The 21320-nt window shown below is 41.9% G+C and overlaps 1 protein-coding gene across 1 annotated transcript in view; it reads right to left on the bottom strand.

Annotated features, from left to right (window-relative positions):
• LOC120995108 (acidic mammalian chitinase-like) overlaps positions 1-21320 on the bottom strand; it is an 88030-nt gene that overhangs the window by 12115 nt on the left and 54595 nt on the right. Inside the window, exons 9-11 of the mRNA XM_040424116.1 lie at positions 20982-21167; positions 6936-7052; positions 1079-1208 (exon numbers count right to left, since the gene is read on the bottom strand). Of these exons, the coding sequence (XP_040280050.1) occupies positions 1079-1208; positions 6936-7052; positions 20982-21167 (433 nt within the window). The remainder of the gene's footprint in view (positions 1-1078; positions 1209-6935; positions 7053-20981; positions 21168-21320) is intronic.

Raw genomic sequence — 21320 nt, 5'->3', positions numbered from 1 at the left:
TGTCCTTAAGGCCTCTTGCACACGAACGTTTATTTTTCAGTTTCCGTTCCATTTTTGCAGATTCCGTTTGCGGTCCGTATGCAGAACCATTCACTTAAATGGGTCTGCAAAAACAAGGGAAGTTACTCCGTATGCATTCCATTTCCGTTCCGTTCAAAGATAGAACATGTCCTATTATTGCACGCAAATCAAGTTCCGTGGCTCCGTACAAGTCAATGGTTCCGCAAAAAAAACTAAATGCATACGGAATGTATCCGTATGTCTTCCGTATCTGTTACGTTTTTGCGGAACCATCTATTGAACATTTTATGCCCAGCCCAATTTTTTATGTACTTAGTGTTTAGACATTATTGTATGCCTCCGTTTCCGTTTGCGATCCACAAAAAAAACGGCTCACAAATGGAAACCAAACGGAAAAACGGAAAGGCAAAATGGAACAGAAACGGAATGGAAGCGGAATGGAAATGGAAAGACTACTGAAGCAAAATAACGGAAAAACTGATCCGTTTAAAACGGACCGCAAATCCATACAGTCGTGTGCAAGAGGCCTAAGGGGTTAAAGTTGCAGAGCACAGGCAATTTTCACCTTGCAAACATGTCTATGTTGGTCAGATAAGGAACCTGGTGTAAAGTATAAATTGATCTATTTTTGCTGCCTGGGCATCATACTGCATCATGTTAGTAAGGGTACGGCTACACAGCAATATGTGTCAGTCTACCGAAAGTCACAGAAAACTTTCAATATATGCGACTTGTCTGCAACTTGCTATCGCACAACCATTTTAGAACTGTGATTTGGCTGTGAAAACACATCCAAGTGTCAGGGGAGTCGTGTTTTGTTTGCAACTTACATTAAAGTCAATGGAATAAAAGTTGCACGTGTCTTGTGATCTGCAACACAAACTCCATCATGTCTGGATTTTTTGTGACTGTCATCTAGCAGTCACAGCATGTCATGTATCACATTGTGACACCATTGTCAAATCATATCAAATGTCGCGCAAATTTCATGTTGTGAAACACATGTCGCCATGTAGCTGAACCCAAACTGCTTCTTCTATTCAAAATAGTTGCATACCTTCCAGCAAGGACTTCAGGTGGTTGATCAACGGATATCTTCCTTGATTGCAAAATCTCCCCTGGAAATCATCCAAATCAATGGCCCAAACCATGGCACCACCAAACCCACTTTCTTTTAAGAACCTCACCTTGAAATAATAAAGAGATTATTACTAGTAGTATTTATAACATTGTTGTTGTAATTACGCATGATTTTGAGCCTTAAAGACAAATATTAAATCTTGGGGAAGCAGTTATAGGACAGGAGAGATGTGAGCAGTAATGTACTAATTCATTGATCCATTTATCTCATACAGATTCATTTTTGTATTGCCTTAAATTGCATCTCACCCGTTGCTGTCAGTGGCTAGAGAGGAGACAGAAGCAATTTCGTTACTGAGCATGGGCATGTATTACAGAATCATCAAGCAACTCATCATGTGATTGTAAAGCACTGATGGCAGAAAGACCTAGAACAGCTGTCTCACAAAGGGTCACAGTAATATCATATAATGCACAAACTTGGATATTGATGGTGTTGGAAGGGCATATCTTTATGGTTTTTTGATGGTGTTGGAGTTGGCAGGTGGAGGTACATTAAATTCTTTTACATCGACACTGCAACCCTTCACTCATACATGTACAGTCAGAAATAAAAAAAAATGCACCCTCTTTGAATTCTACGGTTTTAGGTATCAGGAGAACATAATAAAAAAAATCTGTACTTTAGAAGGTCATAAAATTAAGTAAATACAACCTCAGATTAACACAACAGATTCCGCTGTGCCATTATTTATTCAACTAAAATGAAGCCAACATGGAAAAGCCATGTGTGAAAAACTAAATCCACCCCATGAATCAACAGCTTGTAGAACCACAGCGCAATACAGTACCAGCAAAGTGTATGAGAATTGACAAATCTCAGGTACACTTTTTATATTTTTGTCCATGGGGAAATTGACCTGCTGCGCAGATTTTTTTGTGCAGATTTCACCCTTTGTACAGCAAGACTAAGATTGGAGAAAAACTGCATAAAAAGCACCAACAAAATTCATAATTAACACATGAAGATTTTGGTGCTGATTTGGTATAAAATCACAGAGAAAGCCACAAGAATTTTTTGACAACCCGCACCCATGCGCAGGTACCCTTAAGATCCTGCAACAACATTTCTGGACTTTTACTAGGCTATTGCAACACCTCAATTCTTTTCTTTTGCAGCCATTCTGTTGTAGATTTGCTATAGTGCTTGGGATCATTATCCTGTTGCTTGTAGCTAAGCTTTAACTGTTGGATAGATGGCCTCTATTTGACTCTAGAATACTTTGGATTACAGAGGCATTCATGGTCAACTAAATGACTGCCTGATGCCCAGATCCTGCTTGATAGTTAGTATGAGTTGTTTTTACACCTAACATGGCACTCTGCATTATGACCAAACACCTCCACTTTGGCCTCGTTTGTCCAAAGAACATTATTCCAGGTCTCTTGTGGGTTGTTCAGATGCAACTTTGCAAACTTCTTTCTAAGGCTCATGCACACAAGTCAATGGGTCCGAATCCGCAAGCAGACTGCACACGGCGGTCTGCAGCACAGGCAATAAGCAAGTACGCTTGTGTGCATGAGCCCTTAGAAAGAAGAAACTTTCTCCTGGCAACCCTTCCAAACAAGCCATATTTGTTAAGATTTTCTAATTGTACTGTCATGAACTTGAACATGTAACATGACATGTGGAGTCTTAGGCCTCTTTCACAAGAGCGATTTTTCCATCCAGATGCGATGCGTGTTGTGAACGCATAGCATTCAGACTGAATCCTGACCAATTCATTTCAATAGGTCTATGCACAAGTGTTGTTTTTCACACATCATCTCTGAGTTCAGGAGAAATCGCAGCATGTTCTATTTTGTGTTTTTTACACGCAGCTCTGGCTCCATAGAAGTGACTGAGGCTTGTGTGAAAAACATATAATGCGTTTTTTACTGATGATTGCAAGGAGATGTAAATTGTTATTCTTCAGGTTTTTTTTTCACACGATTGAAAAAATGTATACTATCCGGATGGGAAAAACGCAAAAACTGAACACAATCGCAGACAAATCTGATTGAATTTGCCTGCAAAATCAACAGTTTTCTCCCGAACAGATTCTGACACAATCCGTATTGCTTGTGTGAAAGAGGCCTTAGATGTAGCTGTGCCTTAGATATTGGGGGGGGGGGGAGTCATTTATCATGCTGAAATAAGCCTAAATTAGGTGTTTACAAGCGCAGATTGTGGCGCAACGCTTAGTTGCGCTGCAATCTGCGATTTCTCCCCGCTCATGACAGGTCTAAAATTGTGGGCGTGGGTGGGAAGAGGACAGGCGGCAGGCCCGTCTCAGACGCTATCTTAAATTTAGAACTGGCGGAGGATCCGGCAAAGTTATGAAGGGGCCGGCGCCTCTTCATAACTTCGGCAGATCCACCGCCAGCTTAGGTGTTTATTAAGACCGGGATCCAAAACGCTGGTCTTAATAAATGTGCCCCTGGGTTTTCTTCAGTTTCTCTGAGATTTTGGGATGGAATTGCTGGGACATCCACTCCGTGGAAAATTGTCAAGTGTCTTGAATGTTTTCCACTTGTGATTGATCTTTCTCACTATATCATGATGAACTTTAAATTGTATAGAAATGGCCTTATAACCTTTCCCAGATTGATGGCCAGCAACAATTGCTTTCCTCCTTGGCATTGTGTTAACACATGCCTAAATGTTCCTGACCTGCAAACCGCCAAAACATCTACTTTTATATAGGTGGCTACACTTGCTTATGATCATTTAATCACAAGCATTTGACTGTTACCCTCATACTTACATACTTCATATGAAAGCAGTAAGTTTGTACTTAATTCTTGTTTTTCATCTGAGGTTGTGTTTACTTAATTTTAAGACCTTCTTAGGACCAATGGGGTCATTTATCAAACTGGTGTAAAGTAGAACTGGCTTAGTTGCCCATAGTAACCAATCAGATTCCACCTTTCATTTCCCAAAGGAGCAGTCAAAAATGAAAGGTGGAATCTGATTGATTGCTATGGGCAACTAGCCAGTTCTACTTTACACCAATTTGATAAGTGACCCCACAAATGTTTTGTTTTATTATGTCCTGATATGTAAAGCCCTATAATTCAAACAGAGTGTGTTTTCTTTTTCTCATAACTGTATATACAGTACACACTTCTTTTCTCCACAGGGTGGCATGGACCTAAAAGAGTATTCTAGAATTTTGTTACTGATGGCCTACCCTTATGATCGGCCATTAATATATGATCCACAGTGTCCAACATTGACATTCCAACCAATCAGCTGTTTCAGTGTACCTCCAGTGGCAGAACTTTACAGCTCCATCCACTATGTAGTAGATAGAATTGCAGCACTGCTCCCAATGAAGTGAATGAGAGCAGCAGTGCAGTCAACAGTTCCATACACTACACAACAGAGCAATGAATTTCTGGAGCTACACTGAAACAGCAGAAGCAAAGGTGTGGTGTGTCAGACCGGAAATTAAAGGCCTATAATGAGAATAGGCCATCATTAACGAATTTCTGGAAAATCCCTTTAAGTAAACGGCAGCACATTTACAGGTATCTTAAAGGGACAATACACTTAATGGTTGCAAAGTTTCTTAAAGGGCAAAGCAAGCTTGGCAGTTCTCAAGTACAGTTATATATCTTAAAGTTACAGTCCTTTTAAAGTCAATTTATATTAGTCCCAATAGAAACCCTTCTTGCTGCAGGGCAATCTTAGCTCTATAGGCCACCAGGTGTCCAGTTTTTACATTTTACACAGTTACAAGACTTGCCAACCACTCCTCCTACTGCTCCAGTGTTTTGCATGAACCAGGACATTGTCTCCTCTTTGGCCAAGCGGCATTAACTCTTACTACTTATCTCACTCGGGGCCCCGGCTTGTCTCATCTGGCACCTTGGTCACCATCTGCATCACTGTAGGCACTCAACTCTTTCATGCACAAGATCCTCATCTTTACTCTAGACTGCAGCATCTTTTGGGACCTACTTCAGAACTGGGCTTCGGCCTTCTCCTTGGCCCTGGTCTGTGGGCAATTCTTCAGTGCATGAAGGTATGTGCAGTTACACCTCAAGCAGGCACTTGTCACCTGCTAAATCAGCTAACTAAAGCAAGCCTTTTACTGAAATTCAGCCCAGTAGGGAGATGCAAACTTACAAGGACCATCCCAAAATGCCATTGTCCAGCCCTGGTAATGCAATCAAAACAAGTTTACTTATTACATCTCTAGAAAAGAGATGCAGGGCTTAAAAAAAAGTTGTAAATTATATGAACTAGGATCAGACGGCAACTTAGTCTGAAGGTGGAGCTCTTATTTCCTCCACTTTTTATTAAGTGGAAGAAATGTTATAAAAAAAAAAAAGTTATTAAAAAAAGTCACCCTTAGCCTCCCCCAACCCCCACAAGTGGATCAGGTGCCAAAAAATGGTGCTTATTCTAAACACCATATTTGACATTGTATTTACCCCAGACAATTGGGATAAATACACAGATAACTCTCCCCCATTCACCTCTAACTCACTGCTTCCCTTCAGATAATACAATATTACCAAACTGGCTGTCTGCAGCCAACACTAGGGGGAGCTACATTAATAGGAATGCATACAGTAACCATTGGCTGCAATGGAAGCTGTAAAGTCTTTGCATTGATCTCCTCCAAGTGGCAGCTGCACAGAAATGCAGTGTTTTCGCATCAGGAACAGAAGATGGAGTTCAGCACTGGGTTCTGTAGCAGTTGTGTGGCTTTCCGCCATTGAAGGTACACCACTGCTTCTCCTACGAAACATCTCTGGGAAGTGTGAATCTGCAGGTTATCACCATCACTCCGACAGCTTTGTCTTTCTATTTTTGGCAGTAAACCCACCTTTTATACATTGCATTGCATTACCCAAGTGGGAAACATACTGCTTCCAAGCTTGCATGTTTCCATTAGGCCTGGCCGCTTATTACCCTCACAAAGATGACAGCTGAAACATATTTTTCGGCACACACAGCCCCAAGGCTACAAAACCTTTTTTCTCACTGCCATTATAATTAAAGAAACACATATGAAATATTGCAACCCTTACATCATCTTACAGCACTCTAACTGTTATGGTAGCTAAAAAGTATATAGTGGCACCTAAGGGTGCCTTCATATGCAGCAGATTTTTTTGCAGAAAATTTATACGACTAAAAATTGGTTCTATTCATCAAAATGGGGCTTGCATCCATGTCTATGTGCTTGCTGAAAAAACAACCCCTTTCAGATAAATGGAATTGATTTGAAATATTCTGCAACAAAATCTGTCACATGTGAAAGCACCCTAATGGTTTGTGAAGTCATTATGAACTACACGATGGTCAAAGCCCTGGCCTTAGCCCCTAAACACTGTTATACATTGCATATTAAAATGAAGACAACAGTAGCGTACATAGAGAAGTAAGGGCTCCATCGCAAGGATCAAACCAGGCCCCCCCACACAGGACAGAAGGGTTTCCGCTTAAACCCCTTTCAATGACCTTTGGGCCATTTTTCCACTGTCTCATTTGCTAAAAGTTGTTCCTTTAGAGAGTAGAGCCCTGACCAAGTATTCACCTTCAGTAGAAAAGGAGAAAATACCAACTAAGACTGAGCCCCCTCCTGCCCTGGGCCCCATAGCAATTGCATGGTCTGCCGCTATGGTAGTTACGCCCCTGGAAGACAATAATGTGCTTGCTACCAAAATAGAACAGGAACATGTAAATATGTAGACACCAAGTTATTATATGCCTTAAAGGTCATGATTTAGCAAAATTACCATTATAACAACAGTGCACCATTTGAGCACCTTCTTACCTTGCATTCATAACTTTCTTGGTTGTCAAATCCAACCCACTCATTACTTTTGCAAGCATATGGCACTCTCTGGTCTGGAATCCATTTCACTGTGCTCCCTGAAAGCCAAGTGCAGATCTAAGAAAAACACATAAAAAATTGTAATAAGACATATAATCTAATGCATTTTATTAGTGCATAACAAATAAAATAGAAAACCCGTTGTGAAAGGCTTGGGTTTCGCTCTTGTAACATTCAGCCAGGGTCCTACTGCAGCGACTGTTTAACCCCTTTGATGGCAGAGTCAATAGTGACTGTGCTATCTAAATGGCTTTTGCAGCTAGAGCCTGGCTGTTTATTACAGATGTCATCACCTAGCTTGTGAGCCTGTGCCATCACCATACAGTATATGTTCCACAGGAACTACCCGACGCTTGTGCCATATATGTCTGGATTTTTGCATTTCATTTTATACTGATAGTAATAAGTTAAGCCATATAAACTTAGAAAATGGATTAAACACTTTTGGAAATAAATGAAGTCATGCCAATATTATACAGTTGAAACTTGGATATCTGACATTGTGATAGGACAAATAATGCTACATATTCTTAAGTATCTTGATAAAATATGCAGGCATTTAGAAAAAGACCTGCTGGTAGAGATAGAGTGGTGCTTGAAAGTTTGTAAATCTTTCTGAATTTTCTATATTTCTGTGTAAATTTGACCTACAATTGCATTAGGTTTCCAAACAGGTTCTAAAATAATTACAGCAAACAAATGAGTCAAAAATATTACACCTTCTCATTTATTTATTTATTAATAGTGTTGAGAGAGCATGCTAGACCAAATACCAGTTCGACTTGAGCATCGCTATGCTCGGCACATGGCGGTATTTGGCCGAGTACCGCATGTGCTCGAGCTCAATGTTCGAGTCTCCTCGGCGCATGTTTCGCGGCTGCTAGGCAGCCAATAAACGTGCAGGTAAGTACTGCCCTCACTGTAATGCCAGTAGCCATGTTGCGTACTGGCATTACAATGATTGGCTGGCCGGAATGCATCATCGGGTGCTATTTAGCACCCGATGACGCGTGTTCGGCTCATTCTAAGTCAGGGAAAGCTGAGCATAGGAAGGGTCAGAGAGTGTAGAGAGTGTAATTGAATTTAATTTTTCTACAAAAACGTTTTGTGGACCCAAAAGTCCTTGCAAGAACTATGGTGTGTGACAGCATCAATATATGTTTGCAGCGCAACCTGCGCTAAATTGCTCAGTGTTAGGGAGAGCTGTGCATAGGAAGAGACAGACAGTGTAGGGACTGTATTAACAAGTTTTTTATACAAAAAACTTTTCAGAGACCCAAAAGTCCTTTTAAGGACTATTGTGTGTGACAGCAGCAATATATACTTTTAGCGCATCCTGCGCAAAATACCGTGTAATAGTCCGCTGCGGACAGTTAAATTATTCGCGCCACATCTCCTGTGTAAATTGTGCGCATCCTAAAATATCAGTGACATCCAGTGCACTTTTTCCGTAGACGGTGTCCGAGTTGAGTCAAATTAAGCCTCAGGTTCCACTCCTGGTGGTGCCCTTCCGTCAATTAGTTTAAGTTTCAGCTTTGAAACCATACTCCCTCCAGAACCCAAAGACTTTGGTTTCCCGGAAGCTGCTCAGTGGGTCATGGGAATAACCCTGCCGGATCGCCTGTCAGATCGTCTTTGAACCTCCGACTTTCGTTGTTGATTATTGAAAACATTCTTGTAAAATGCTTTCACTGTGGTTCGTCTTGCGCCAGTCCACGAATTTCAACTCTAGCGGCGCATTACGGATGCCACTGGCCATGCCTCTTAATCATGGCACCAGTTCCAATAATTAGTGTTCAGCGCGTATATTTGCATAGCGAATATTAATCCCGAATATCGCAACTTCGCTAATATTTCGAATATAGTGCTATATATTTGCTATATCGAATATTCATAATTTTTTTACATCTGAAAATATGATTCCTCCCTGCTTCTTTCTTGTGGGTCAATGAGTCATTGGCCCACAAGCAACTTAAGCAGGAAGGAATCATGTTTTCATATGGAAAAAAAAATGCAGAATATTCTAAAAAACGAATATATAGCAATTTAGGGAATATATTCGTTATTTAGAATATTCGCATTTTTTTTTCCAATCTGTACAGTAGTTCGCATACTCCTCCCCGACAAGCGTCCCCGTCACCATGGGAACGCCAGTGGGTTAGAAAATACCATCGTATCATGAAAACTCAGATCCGATGGTATATTCTAACCCACAAGCGTTCCCATGGTGACAGGGACGCTTGTCGGGGAGCAGTATGCCAAAGTGGAATAACAGTACACAGTGAAAAAAAAAACGAATATTCTAAATAACGAATATATTCGCTATATTGCTATAACTTTGTTTTTTAGAATATTCGTCATATTCTAAAACAAGAATATATAGCAATATAGCGAATATTGGTAAAATACACATAGACTGCAATTTAGCTAATATAGTGCTATAGTATTTTTTTGTAATAGTGTAATTTTTTTCCAAATCTGAAGTTCAGAAGAGAAAAAAAAAATTAGACTATAAAAAAAATAATTATAGCACTATATTAGCTAAATTTGTAATATTCAAAAAAATTAAGTTATAGCAATATAGTGTATATTCGTTAAATACACATATAGACTGTAATTTAGCTAATATAGTGCTATAATCTTTTTTTTATAGTTTAATTTTTTTTTCTCTTCTGAACTTCAGATTTGGAAAAAATTTACACTATTAAAAAAAAATACTATAGTACTATATTAGCTAAATTGCAGTCTATATTGTATTTTACGAATATTCGCTATATTGCTATAACTTTGTTTTTTAGAATATTCGTCATAGAACTAGAATGTATAGCATCATAGCGAATATTCGTATAATACACATATTAGACATAGCCACAGCCTACCAATAGGAAAGTTGCCTTATACCGTTAAAAGAAAATCGCAATATGCGAATAATTAAATCGCATATTATTCGCGATAAATAGAATAATGACGAATATTCGATTTCGACGAATATAAGACGAATCGAATATTCGCGAAATATTGCGAAATCGAATATGGCACCTCCCGCTCATCACTACCAAAAATCAACAACATTTTGGGCTGAACTTGTACTTTATATACAAGTAAATATACAGGAAAGAATGTTTCCTAACAATGTTTTCTCTAAAATCGATTTCATCTTTGGTTTTCTGCGTATTGTCAGTCTGTAAAAGTGGCGTACTAATCGGACAACATCATTCCCAGCAGCGACCTGGGAGTCCTAGATGCATCCAGACATCCTCCCCATGCTGTTCCCGAACCATTTTGGTGGTGTTTCCATCAATTTCTGACATTTTCCTATGAACCAGGCACCCTCCCCTCTTCAGAGCAGGGGGTACCTGGTTTAATGCTCGAGTTCTCCCATTGACTTCCATTATACTTGGGTGCTCAGTCGAGCACCCGAACATCCCGATGTGTTCGGCCCGAAACCCTGAGCACCCAAGCACTACGGTGCTCGATCAACACTATTTATAAAATAAATAAAAATAAATAAAAATGTTATAATATCACATGCCTGTGAGTGGCAAAAGTAAGTGAACCTTTGCTTTAAGTATCTGGTGTGGTCCCTTGTGCAGCAAAAGAGGTGTGCAAATTAAAAAAAAAAAATATTCGGCCGGTTCGGCGAATTTCTCAAAAAAATTCTGTTTGATCTAAATTTATTCGTGGTGAATCGCTTTAAAAAAACGTCTATTTCCTGGCTGCAGAGAGGCTTTATAGTGGGGTAGAACACTGTGCCTTGCAGTAACAAGCATAGGGAGTCTGCTGTGGTAGTGAAACAATACTGTGAGTCAGTATGACATGCACATGATAGGCGTCGCTCTTAGAATCACCGCACACTTCACTTATTTGGGCAGTTACAGGGTCAAAACTGACCAAATAACTCAAGTGTGAACTCAGCCTTACAGGTCAATGTTAGCGTCAAGAAAAAGCGCATTCCTTTTTCACCATCGGCAGCTGAGTCCACATAGATGTCTACAGAACCTGTTCTATTAAACGCTTATTCAAGTAGAGACCCCCCCCCCCCCCCGACAGAGTGGAGAGGGTGTCAGCAGTAAGTTTGTGTTGAGGTCACTGATTATTTCGCCCTTCCTCTGATCTGTCAGAACAATAACCCCCAAAAAACAGATCCTGTCTATGGAGCATCTGCCTTCACTCGGTCAGCATTTGGTCTGTAATACATCAGTATTGCTAAAGGAAAAAAACAGGAGTAGATCCAAAACAGAGATGATACGTGAATGGAATATTTGCATGTCTTCTGTGTTTTGTGCCCACTCCTGCTTTTGGCTACCAAATCATAGCCAATTCTGATGCACAATAGGGACCATGTCATGCAGGCCTTACAGCTGTTAAACAGACAGCATTCATTGTGCGTCTCATTTTTCCTTCCTTCTGACAGATCAGAAGAAGTGTCAAATAAATTATACCGAAAGGCAAAATAGTGGCCCACGCATGAAGTGGGGAGGGTGGGAACAGCATGAGAAGTCCACAGAGTGGCCCTATGACATAGTAGTAAGGTGGAAGCAGCATTAAAAAACCACAATGACAGTGCGGAGGTGGCAGCAGCAGCATCAGGACGAGGTCACAGGGTGGCACAATGACAGGGTGTGGAGGTGGCAGCATCAGGAGGAGGTCACAGGGTGGCACAATGACAGGGTGTGGAGGTGGCAGCGGCATCAGGAGACCACAAAGTGGCAAGGTGACAGTGTGGAGGTGGAAGCAGCATCAGGAGACCACAGAGTGGCAAGGTGACATAGTGTGGAGGTGGCAGCAGCATCAGGAGACCACAGAGTGACCTGGCGACAGAATGGGGAGGTGGGTAGCCATACCAGTACCAGCTGAAGATGGTGGGTGAAAAAAGGAGCACTTGGCATCAGATGTGTGGCATCAGGCAGCATAAGAATAGTAGCTGAGGTAGGTAGCCAGAAGAAACTGGTCTCTTTTGTCAACGTGTTGGTGTGGCACCATAGATGATCTAGTCTGATGCATCAGGCATTTGTGGGTGGAAATCCTGGCTGATCCACGCCTGATTCATCTTGACAAAGGTCAGTCTCTCCACATTTTGGACAGGCGAGTTCTCCTTGGGGTAACTAGCCCCCGCTGCACTAAACACCCGCTCTGATGCCACACTACTGTCGGGCAGGACAGCTTTTCCAGGACAAACTCTGCCAGTTGCGGCCACAAATCCAGTTTGGCTGCTCAGTAGTCCAGAGGATCTTCAATGTGGGGTGGCAGGGTGCTGTCCAAGTATGTCACCACCTGCTGGTTCAGGTCCTGCTCCAGGTCTAGCTGCTGCTGCTGGTGAGTATTTCTTCACTAGGTGGGTGAAGAAAGCTGCTAATTAGCGACTCTAGACTCAAGTTGCTGCTGATGGAGCAGGAACTGCCCCTCCCCCCCCCCCCCCCACCCTGCCACAGCAGCCATGGAAGAGAAACGTGAGCGCAGAGGGCACCCCCGGGCAGACCTGGGAAAGGATGGACGATGACTACATAGGATGTCTCTATAGTAGTTCAGTTTGTACTCCCTCTCAGCGGGTGTAAAAAAAAGCGCCCATTTTGTACCGGTAGCGAGGGTCCAACAAGGTGGAGAGCCAGAAGTCATCCCTCTGCCGAATGGTGACAATTCAGCTGTCACTACGCAAGCAAGTGAGCATGCATCGGGCCATTTGTGCAAGTGACTCAGAGGGACTCCCTGCCTCCATCTCCACTGCATACTGCCACGGTGTGTCTGTGTACTCTGCCTCGTTTTCCTCATTGCCCTGTAGCTTCTCTGGCTGTTCCTGCTCCTTCTCTCCTGTCACCTGTGTAGAAAAACCACACATTTTGCTACACATTGCTTGTGCTCCAATGTCCTCCTCCTCCAGTTCAGCCCCCACAGCGCTCATGTGGCCGTGAGATCTAGGCGCCACGTTTCCAGTCCCCTGACCAGCATCTGTTCCAGGACAGGAAGCAGTGGAATGAAGTTGTTCATCCCGTAGTCCTGTCACGCATGAGCTGCCACTGGCTGACATCGAAGTTACACAGGGGAGTACTCCTGTCCACTTGGATCATCACAAAATTGTTTATGGCCTTTCTCTGTTCATATAGTAGGTTCAACATATGGAGGGTGGAATTCCAATGGGTGGATGCCATTCTGCCATTGCAGCTCAAGGAGGGTGTGCTTTGCGGTGTACGAGTGGCTGAAATGCATGCAAAGTTTCCTGCCCATTTTTAGGATGTCTTGCAGATGGGTGGAAGACTTCAAAAACCGCTTGACAACCAGATTGAACACATGTGCCATGCATGGCTCAGCCCTCCTTGACGCAGCGCCGACACCATGTTCTTCCCGTTGTCGGTCACCATGGTTCCGATTTCTTAATGAAGGACATGGAGCGGTTCCTCCCCTGTGCGACTCCATTCGCCCAGGCAAACGAGGTGCAGAACAGCATTATACGGCCGTGCCCTGCACATGTGGTATGCTGGAGGGGCACTGTGAATTGTCCCTGCAGTGGAGGCTGAGGACAAGGTGGAGGATGAGGAGGCAGAGGCGCACATCTTCACAGGACCAACAGCGTGAGAACATGGATGTGGAAGCGGCATCACCTGGCCAAGTTGCTGGTGTGGCTATGCAAGAACCACATTCACCCAGTGGGCCGTAAAGGACATGTATTGACCTTGAACGTAGTTACAGCTCCACACTTCGGCGCTGCCGTGCACTTTGGCAGACACCGACAGGATCAAGGACTGGCCCACCTTCTTTTCTACATACATGTGCAGGGCTGGTACTGCCTTTTTGGCAAAGAAATGACTGCTTGGGACTCTCCACCTTGGCTCAGCACAAGTCATCAGTTCTCTGAAAGGAGCAGAGTCCACCATTTGGAAAGGGAGGGACTGCAACACCAGCAACTTGGCCAGGAGCACATTAAGCTTCTGCACCGCTGGATGAGTGTACGCATACTGTTGTCTCTTGGCAATCACTTCGGTTATCGATTGCTGATGGAATGACTGACTAGGAGGAGGAGCAGGAGCATCAGGAGCGGCAGTTGATGGAAAGGACAGACAGCTACCTTCAGCTGAGGATGTGGAGCCTTGACTGCCTGAAATCGGAAGCGTGCCACTGGGTGATGCAGCAGTTGCTGCAGCAGGCAGGACCATCACATCGGAGCCACGGTTCTCCCAGGCCACTTTATGGTGACGCTGCATATGTTGTCACAGGGACGTGGTGCCAACATTGGCACCCTGGCTACGCTTCACCTTCTGCCCACAGATTCTGCAAAAGGCCATTTTCCCCTACTCCGGTGGCTTAGCAAAAAATTGCCACACTGCCGAGTAGGTGATTTTACCCCCAACACTCCACACTGACTTCTACCGCCGCTGCTTCCGTGAACCTCTGCACCACTACTTTCCGGGCAGATAGACTCCTGCAAAGCGGGTGGTTTACCCCGACCACGTTTGGCTCACGACCTCCCACTGCTGCCACACTGCTTACTTCTGGCCATGCTACCGACTTGCTGGCTCCACCGCTGCCTAACGGGCAAGGTGCCACCCTGTTCTCCTGATGACGATGAAGCCCCTAATTCACCCAGCTCCCAAGTGCAATCAGCATCATCATCGAGTACTATCTGCACGTCACTGATGTCCTCAATGGTCTCTGGGTCAGGAGCCTGACTACTCGCAACACCAGCTCCCACGCCACTCTCCTCATCACTACTTGCCCGCCTACCGGAGGAAGCGACGGATGTCTCCTCCACATCTTGGTTGGCCAGTAGCTGCTGACCATCAGGGGTTGTGTCTGACGAACCCACCGACTCTTGGCTGGGGGTGTCTGATGTCACTTGGGATGAAGTGGATGACCGAGTCAACCATTCAAGAACCGCTGGGTTGCTGGTCAAGACACAACCGCTAGATGATACCGGGAGCTCAGGCGTCTCGCTGCGACTCCTGCTGCCATGCCCCCTTACTCTACTGCGACCTGTGCTTGCGCCAGAAACATTTAGTCCTCTGCCACTCCCCTGTACAGGGCCTGGCACTTCTCTGTCTGACATACTGTTAGATCAAATAAATAAATAGGAAATCAAAACACCCCAAAAAAGTCTGTAATTTTCTTACTTCACCACACAACGGTTAATAAGACCTTTTTTCACTAATACATGCCAAAAAGGGCTTTAGAACATATAACTGCACCGCAGAACGGCAAATAGGCCCTTATTTTTTTCCACTTATACACGCCACAAAAGGCTTTAGAACAAATAACTGCACCGCTGAACGGCAAATATGCATTATATTTATTTGCCACTAATACACTCCAAAAAGGGCTGTAATTTTCTCACTTCAGCACACAACGGCAAATACTTATTTTTGTGCCACTTACACTCAAAATGTGCTTTAGAACATATAACTGCACCGCTGAACGGCAAATATATTTTTTGCCACTAATACACGCCAAAAAGGACTTCAGAACATATAACTACACCGCTGAACGGCAAATATATATATTTTTTTCCACTAATACACGCCAAAAAGGACTTTAGAACATATAACTGCACTGCTGAATAGCAAATAAAATATATTTTTTGCCCCTAATACACGCCAAAAAGGGCTTTAGAACATATGACTGCACCACTGAATGGCAAATAGGCCCTTCTTTTTTTCCATTTATACATGCCACAAAAGGCTTTAGAACATATAACTGCACCGCTGAATGTCAAATAGGCCTTTATTTTGTTCCACTTATACACGCCACAAAAAGCTTTAGCACATATAACTACACTGCAGAAAAGCAAATAAAATATATTTTTTGCCCCTAATACATACCAAAAAGGGCTTTAGAACATATAACTGCACCGCTGAATGGCAAATAGGTCCTTATTTTTTTCCACTTATACAGTCCACAAAAGGCTTTAGAACATATAACTACACCGCTGAACTGCAAATAATATATATTTTTTTGCCACTAATACATGCCAAAAAGGACTTTAGAACATATAACTGCACCACTGAACGGCAAATAGGCCCTTATTTTATTTCCACTTATACACGCCACAAAAGGCTTTAGAACATATAACTGCACCGCTGAACGGCAAATATATATATTTATAGCCACTAATACACAGCAAAAAGGGCTTTAGAACATATAACTGCACCGCTGAATGGCAAATATGTATTTTTTGCCACTAACACACACCAAAAAGGGCTGCAGTTTTCTCAATTCACCACACAATGGCAAATACTTTTTTGTGTGACACTAATACACACAAAAAAATGCTTTAGAACATATAACTGCACCGCTGAACGGCAAATATATATATTTATAGCCACTAATACACAGCAAAAAGGGCTTTAGAACATATAACTGCACCGCTGAATGGCAAATATGTATTTTTTTGCCACTAACACACACCAAAAAGGGCTGCAGTTTTCTCAATTCACCACACAATGGCAAATACTTTTTTGTGTGACACTAATACACACAAAAAAATGCTTTAGAACATATAACTGCACTGCTGAACGGCAAATAATATATATTTTCTTTGCCACTAATACACGGCAAAAAGGGCTTTAGAACATATAACTGCACCACTGAACAGCAAAAAATATATATTTTTTTGCCACTAATACATGCAAAAAAGGGCTTTAGAACATATAACTGCACAGCTGAATGGCAAATCGGCCCTTATTTTTTTCCACTTATACATGCCACAAAAGGCTTTGGAACATATAACTACACCGCTGAAAGGCAATTAATATATATTATTTTGCCACTAATACACGCCAAAGAGGGCTTTAGAACATATAACTACACCGCTAAATGGCAAATAGGCCCTTATTTTTTTCCACTTATACATGCCACAAAAGGCTTTAGAACAAATAACTGCACTGCTGAATGGCAAATAGGCCCTTTTTTCCCACTTATACACGCCACAAAAAGCTTTAGAACATATAACTACATCGCTGAACGGCAAATAAAATATATCTTTTGCCCCTAATACATGCCAAAAAGGGCTTTAGAACATATAACTGCACCGCTGAACGGAAAATATGTATTATTTTGCCACTAACACACGCCAAAAAGGGCTGTAATTTTCTCACTTCACCACACAACAGCAAATACTTTTTTTGTGTGCCACTAATACACACAAAAAAATGCTTTAGAACATATAACTGCACTGCTGAACGGCAAATAATATATATTTTTCGCCACTAATACACGCCAAAAAGAGCTTTAGAACATATAACTGCACCGCTAAACGGCAAATATATATATTTTTGCCACTAATACACGCCAAAAAGGGCTGTAATTTTCTCACTTCACCACACAACGGCTAATAAGCCCTTTTTCCCACTAATACAAGCCAAAAAAAATGCTTTAGAACATATAACTGCACCGCACAAGGGCAAATAAGACATAGAAATATTTCCTTGTAATAAACCCTGTTAATGGCTGTATCAAACAGCACTAGCACCCCAATAACAAGAACGGTTTGGAATTAGTGAGCTGTATAATGGCAATTTGGATCCTCAGTCAGTGCAGCAAGGTGTAATAGGATTGTTCCTATTACCCAGTCAGTAACCTCCCCTACTGAACCCTGTTCTGCTACAAAACTGTGGAATGATTCCTCCCTATCCTTTCCCTGAAGTTCTATACAGTAAAATAAAAGTTTTAAAGTCTTTTTTACCACTGTCCCTAGCGCCTGCTGACGTCTCTCCCTGCACTAACACTAGAAAATGGCTGAATCCAAGATGGCTGAGGCTATTTATAGGGCTATGAGTGTGACACCACAGGGCTGGCTGGCTGCTTATTGGCTGCATGCATGGCATTGTGGGTGATCCCTCGCTCCCAGAGTTACATTTTAGGAAAAGATGCAATTCGTTACCACAAATAAAGTGTGAGGAAATTTTAATTCGGTGCGTCAACTTCGATTCGCTCATCTCTAACTGCAACTAAATGTTTCCGGCAATTGTTGATTAGCACATTGGCTTGGGGAAATTTTAGCCCATTCATCCGTCCAAAACAGGTTAAATTCTGTTATGTTAGTGGGTTTCCTCAAATGAACTGTGTGCTTCAGGTCCGTCTATAACATTTCTATTGGATTAAAGGCTATGGGCAAATTATTTTTATTAAATTCTACTCTTTTTGGGTTAAAACTTATTTTTATTAACTAGTCTTTACTAATCATTTCCAGCAGTTCTTGTACTACTAGGGTTAATTAAGAGTGTATCTGCAGACTGTCAGTTTATATTTACCTCTAGTCGATACATCAGAGCTGCCTGCTCAGTCTGTAGCCCTGTTTTTTGAACTATTGACAGCTCATAAATATTGATTACAGATCAATGTATGTCACACTGGCTCAAATAAATATGTAATAGTGTCAGGAGATCACGCATATCGGATTTACATGAGCCGTCAGATGACAGAATCCAGTGTAAACACAAAACCTACTGCTCTGCATTTACACAGATTATACTATTATACTGTAAAAATGGCTGAAAATCTTTAATAAAGAGCAATTTAAAAAATATATATTTTTAGCCTAAGATAAGTAGAATACAATAATAATATTAAAAAAAATGCCCCCAAAGGTGTCCATAGCCTTAAAGGTCAGGACTTTGACTTTCCAAAATATTAACTTTTTTCTCCTTTAATCATTCTTTGGTAGAATAACTTGTGTGCTTAGGGTTGTTGTCTTGCTACATGACCCACATTCTCTTGAGATTCAGTTTGTGGACAGATAACCTGACATTTTCCTTTAGAATTTGCTGGTATAATTCAGAATTTGTTGTTCCATAAATGATGGCATGACATCTTGGTCCAGATGCCACAAAACAGGCCCAAACCATCATACTACCACCACAAAGATGGGAAGAGTTTTTTATGCTGGCAGGCAGTGTTTTCCTTTCTTCAAACATATAATACTTTTCATTTTAACCAACAAGTTCTATTATGGTCTCATCAGTCCACAAAACATTGTTTCAATAATCTTCTGGCAAGTCCAGATGATCATTTGCAAACTAAAGAACAGGCAGCAGTGTTCTTTTTGTAGAGCAGCAGCTTTTGCTTTGCAATCCTGTCTTGCACACCATTGTTGTTCAGTGTCATTCTTATGACAGACACATTAGCATTAGCTAATGTGAGAAAGTTTTAGAAGCTTAGAAGTTACTTTGGTTAAGGATAAGCGAACTGGTTCTACCGGTTCGGGATTCGGTCTCAACTTCTCAGAGAGTTCAGATTCAGTCAAACCCAGTCACACTTTTTAAAGATCGGATGCAGACACGTTCACTTTAATGGGGCTGCAAAAGATGCGTTCTGTCTGCATGCATACCATATGTCCATGCCGCGGCCCCACAAAAAAAGATAAAACATGTACTATTCTTGTCCATTTTGCGGACAAGGATAGGACAGTTCTACAGAGGACAGGATGTACCGTTCTTCAAAATGCGGAGCCCTTTTATAGATCAGGTCATTATGGATTTAGCAATAACAATTATGTATCAATTATGTCATCTATTGCAGTGTATTGTAAAGTAAATTTTACACTGACAGTAGGCCTGATCAGACCCTGTCATTGACATGGCCTGACAGGCTTCCGTGGATGGAGGTCTTTGTAAGGCCTTCAGCTGCCATGGTAACTATCAGGACCCTGTGATGACATTGCAGTGGCCCAATGGGGGAGAAAGGGAGCTCCCTCCCTCTGTAAACTCCTAAGATGCTGCAGTCGCTACAGACCATGGCATCCAAGAGGTTAAATGATTGGTGCTAGCACTGATATTGTCCTTTGCAGTGGGGTGTCAGCTGTATGTTGCTGATTGAGAAGGCTCAGTCCCTGAGCAGCTGCCATCTCTATGCCGTAATTATATGGCATGATGCGTTAATGTAATGCTTCCAATACCATATATTTACAGCATGGCGCGGGAAAATTAAAGAGTGCCTTAAAATTTATGTTCACAAATGCCAGAAGCCTAGCAAGCAAAATGATGGGGCTGGAGTCAATGGTACTAGACGGTCACATAGATGCAAGTTGGTGTGGGAGAGACATGGCTGAAATCTTTACACGACTGTGCTGTTAATCTTCAGGGTTTTACGCTCTTTAGGAAAGACAGGTCAAATATGAAAAAAGGTAGAGTATGTCTGTATGTTATGAGTGATATGAAGGCGTGTGTGGAAGAAGCAATTGTGGATAAAGATGGTGACGATGTTGAAAACTGTATAAGTGGAATTAGAAAGGGTTATACTGAGAAAATAATATTTGGATTGAAAAGTGGCTGAAGGACCATGTCTAGAAAGTTGTGGTCAATGATTCATATTCTGAATGGTGTACCCCAAGGTTCAGTGCTGGGTCCCATATTATTTAACTTATTCATGGTCTCGTCGGACAGGGACAAAACATTACCATTTTACAAAGCTTTGGTGCAGCCTCATCTGGAATATGCAATTCTGTTCTGGGCACCAGTTCATAACAAGTATGCCCTGAAGCTGTAAAAAGTACAAAGATGAGCAACTAAGCTGATAAGGGGCATGGAGGGTTCTTAGTTGCAAGGATAGACTAAAATAATTACATTTATGTAATGTTGAGAAGAGACATCTAAGGCATGATTAACAAAAATACCATATTTTCGGACTATAAGACGCATCTAGGATTTGGAGGAGGAAAATAAGAAAAACATATTTTTCATAAGACCTTAGATCAGACCCCCAAATCAGATCTCGATTCTTCATCATATCATCCATATATTTTTGCAAAAAGCAGGACTACATCACACCAGAGCACCTTTTTTTTTTTTTTCACTTCTCTCTGCCGAGATCTGTTTGTAATTTTAGCAAAGTATGAACAGAGAATACAAGCAAATACGGAGGTGAGCGGGCTTATAAATTGAGGCACATATACTATTAACATACACAAACGTACATGGATGAATCTAGAAACACACGCACACAATGGCCCTCTCTGCTATTATGCTACTCTGTCTACAGTAAAATAATACCATTGAATCCCACCTCATAGTAGGCCCAGAAGCCAGCCTCTCTGGTGTATGGCCCAGCTGATCCTGCTCCAGACACGGGGATCCCCACATCACACATGTTAGGATTTGGGTTTCTGAATGTTCGGCCATATGTTGGGAATCCAAGAAGGAGTTTCTCTGCAGGGGCCCCGTTGTTTTTCCAATAATTCATGGCAAAATGCTAGGAGAAACATAAATATGACAATTGAGAGCATTTGCAGAAATGATATACTGAATCTTGAAAATAATTTTTTTAGAGATTTACAGAATGCAGACTCCAAATTTTTACACTACCCTAGACAGGGTTGATAAATATCGAGAAAAGTGGTATAGG

This window comes from Bufo bufo, chromosome 3 (genome assembly GCF_905171765.1).
Source record: "Bufo bufo chromosome 3, aBufBuf1.1, whole genome shotgun sequence".
Classification (NCBI taxonomy): Eukaryota; Metazoa; Chordata; class Amphibia; order Anura; family Bufonidae; genus Bufo; species Bufo bufo.
This window is presented reverse-complemented; position numbering and strand designations above follow the sequence as displayed.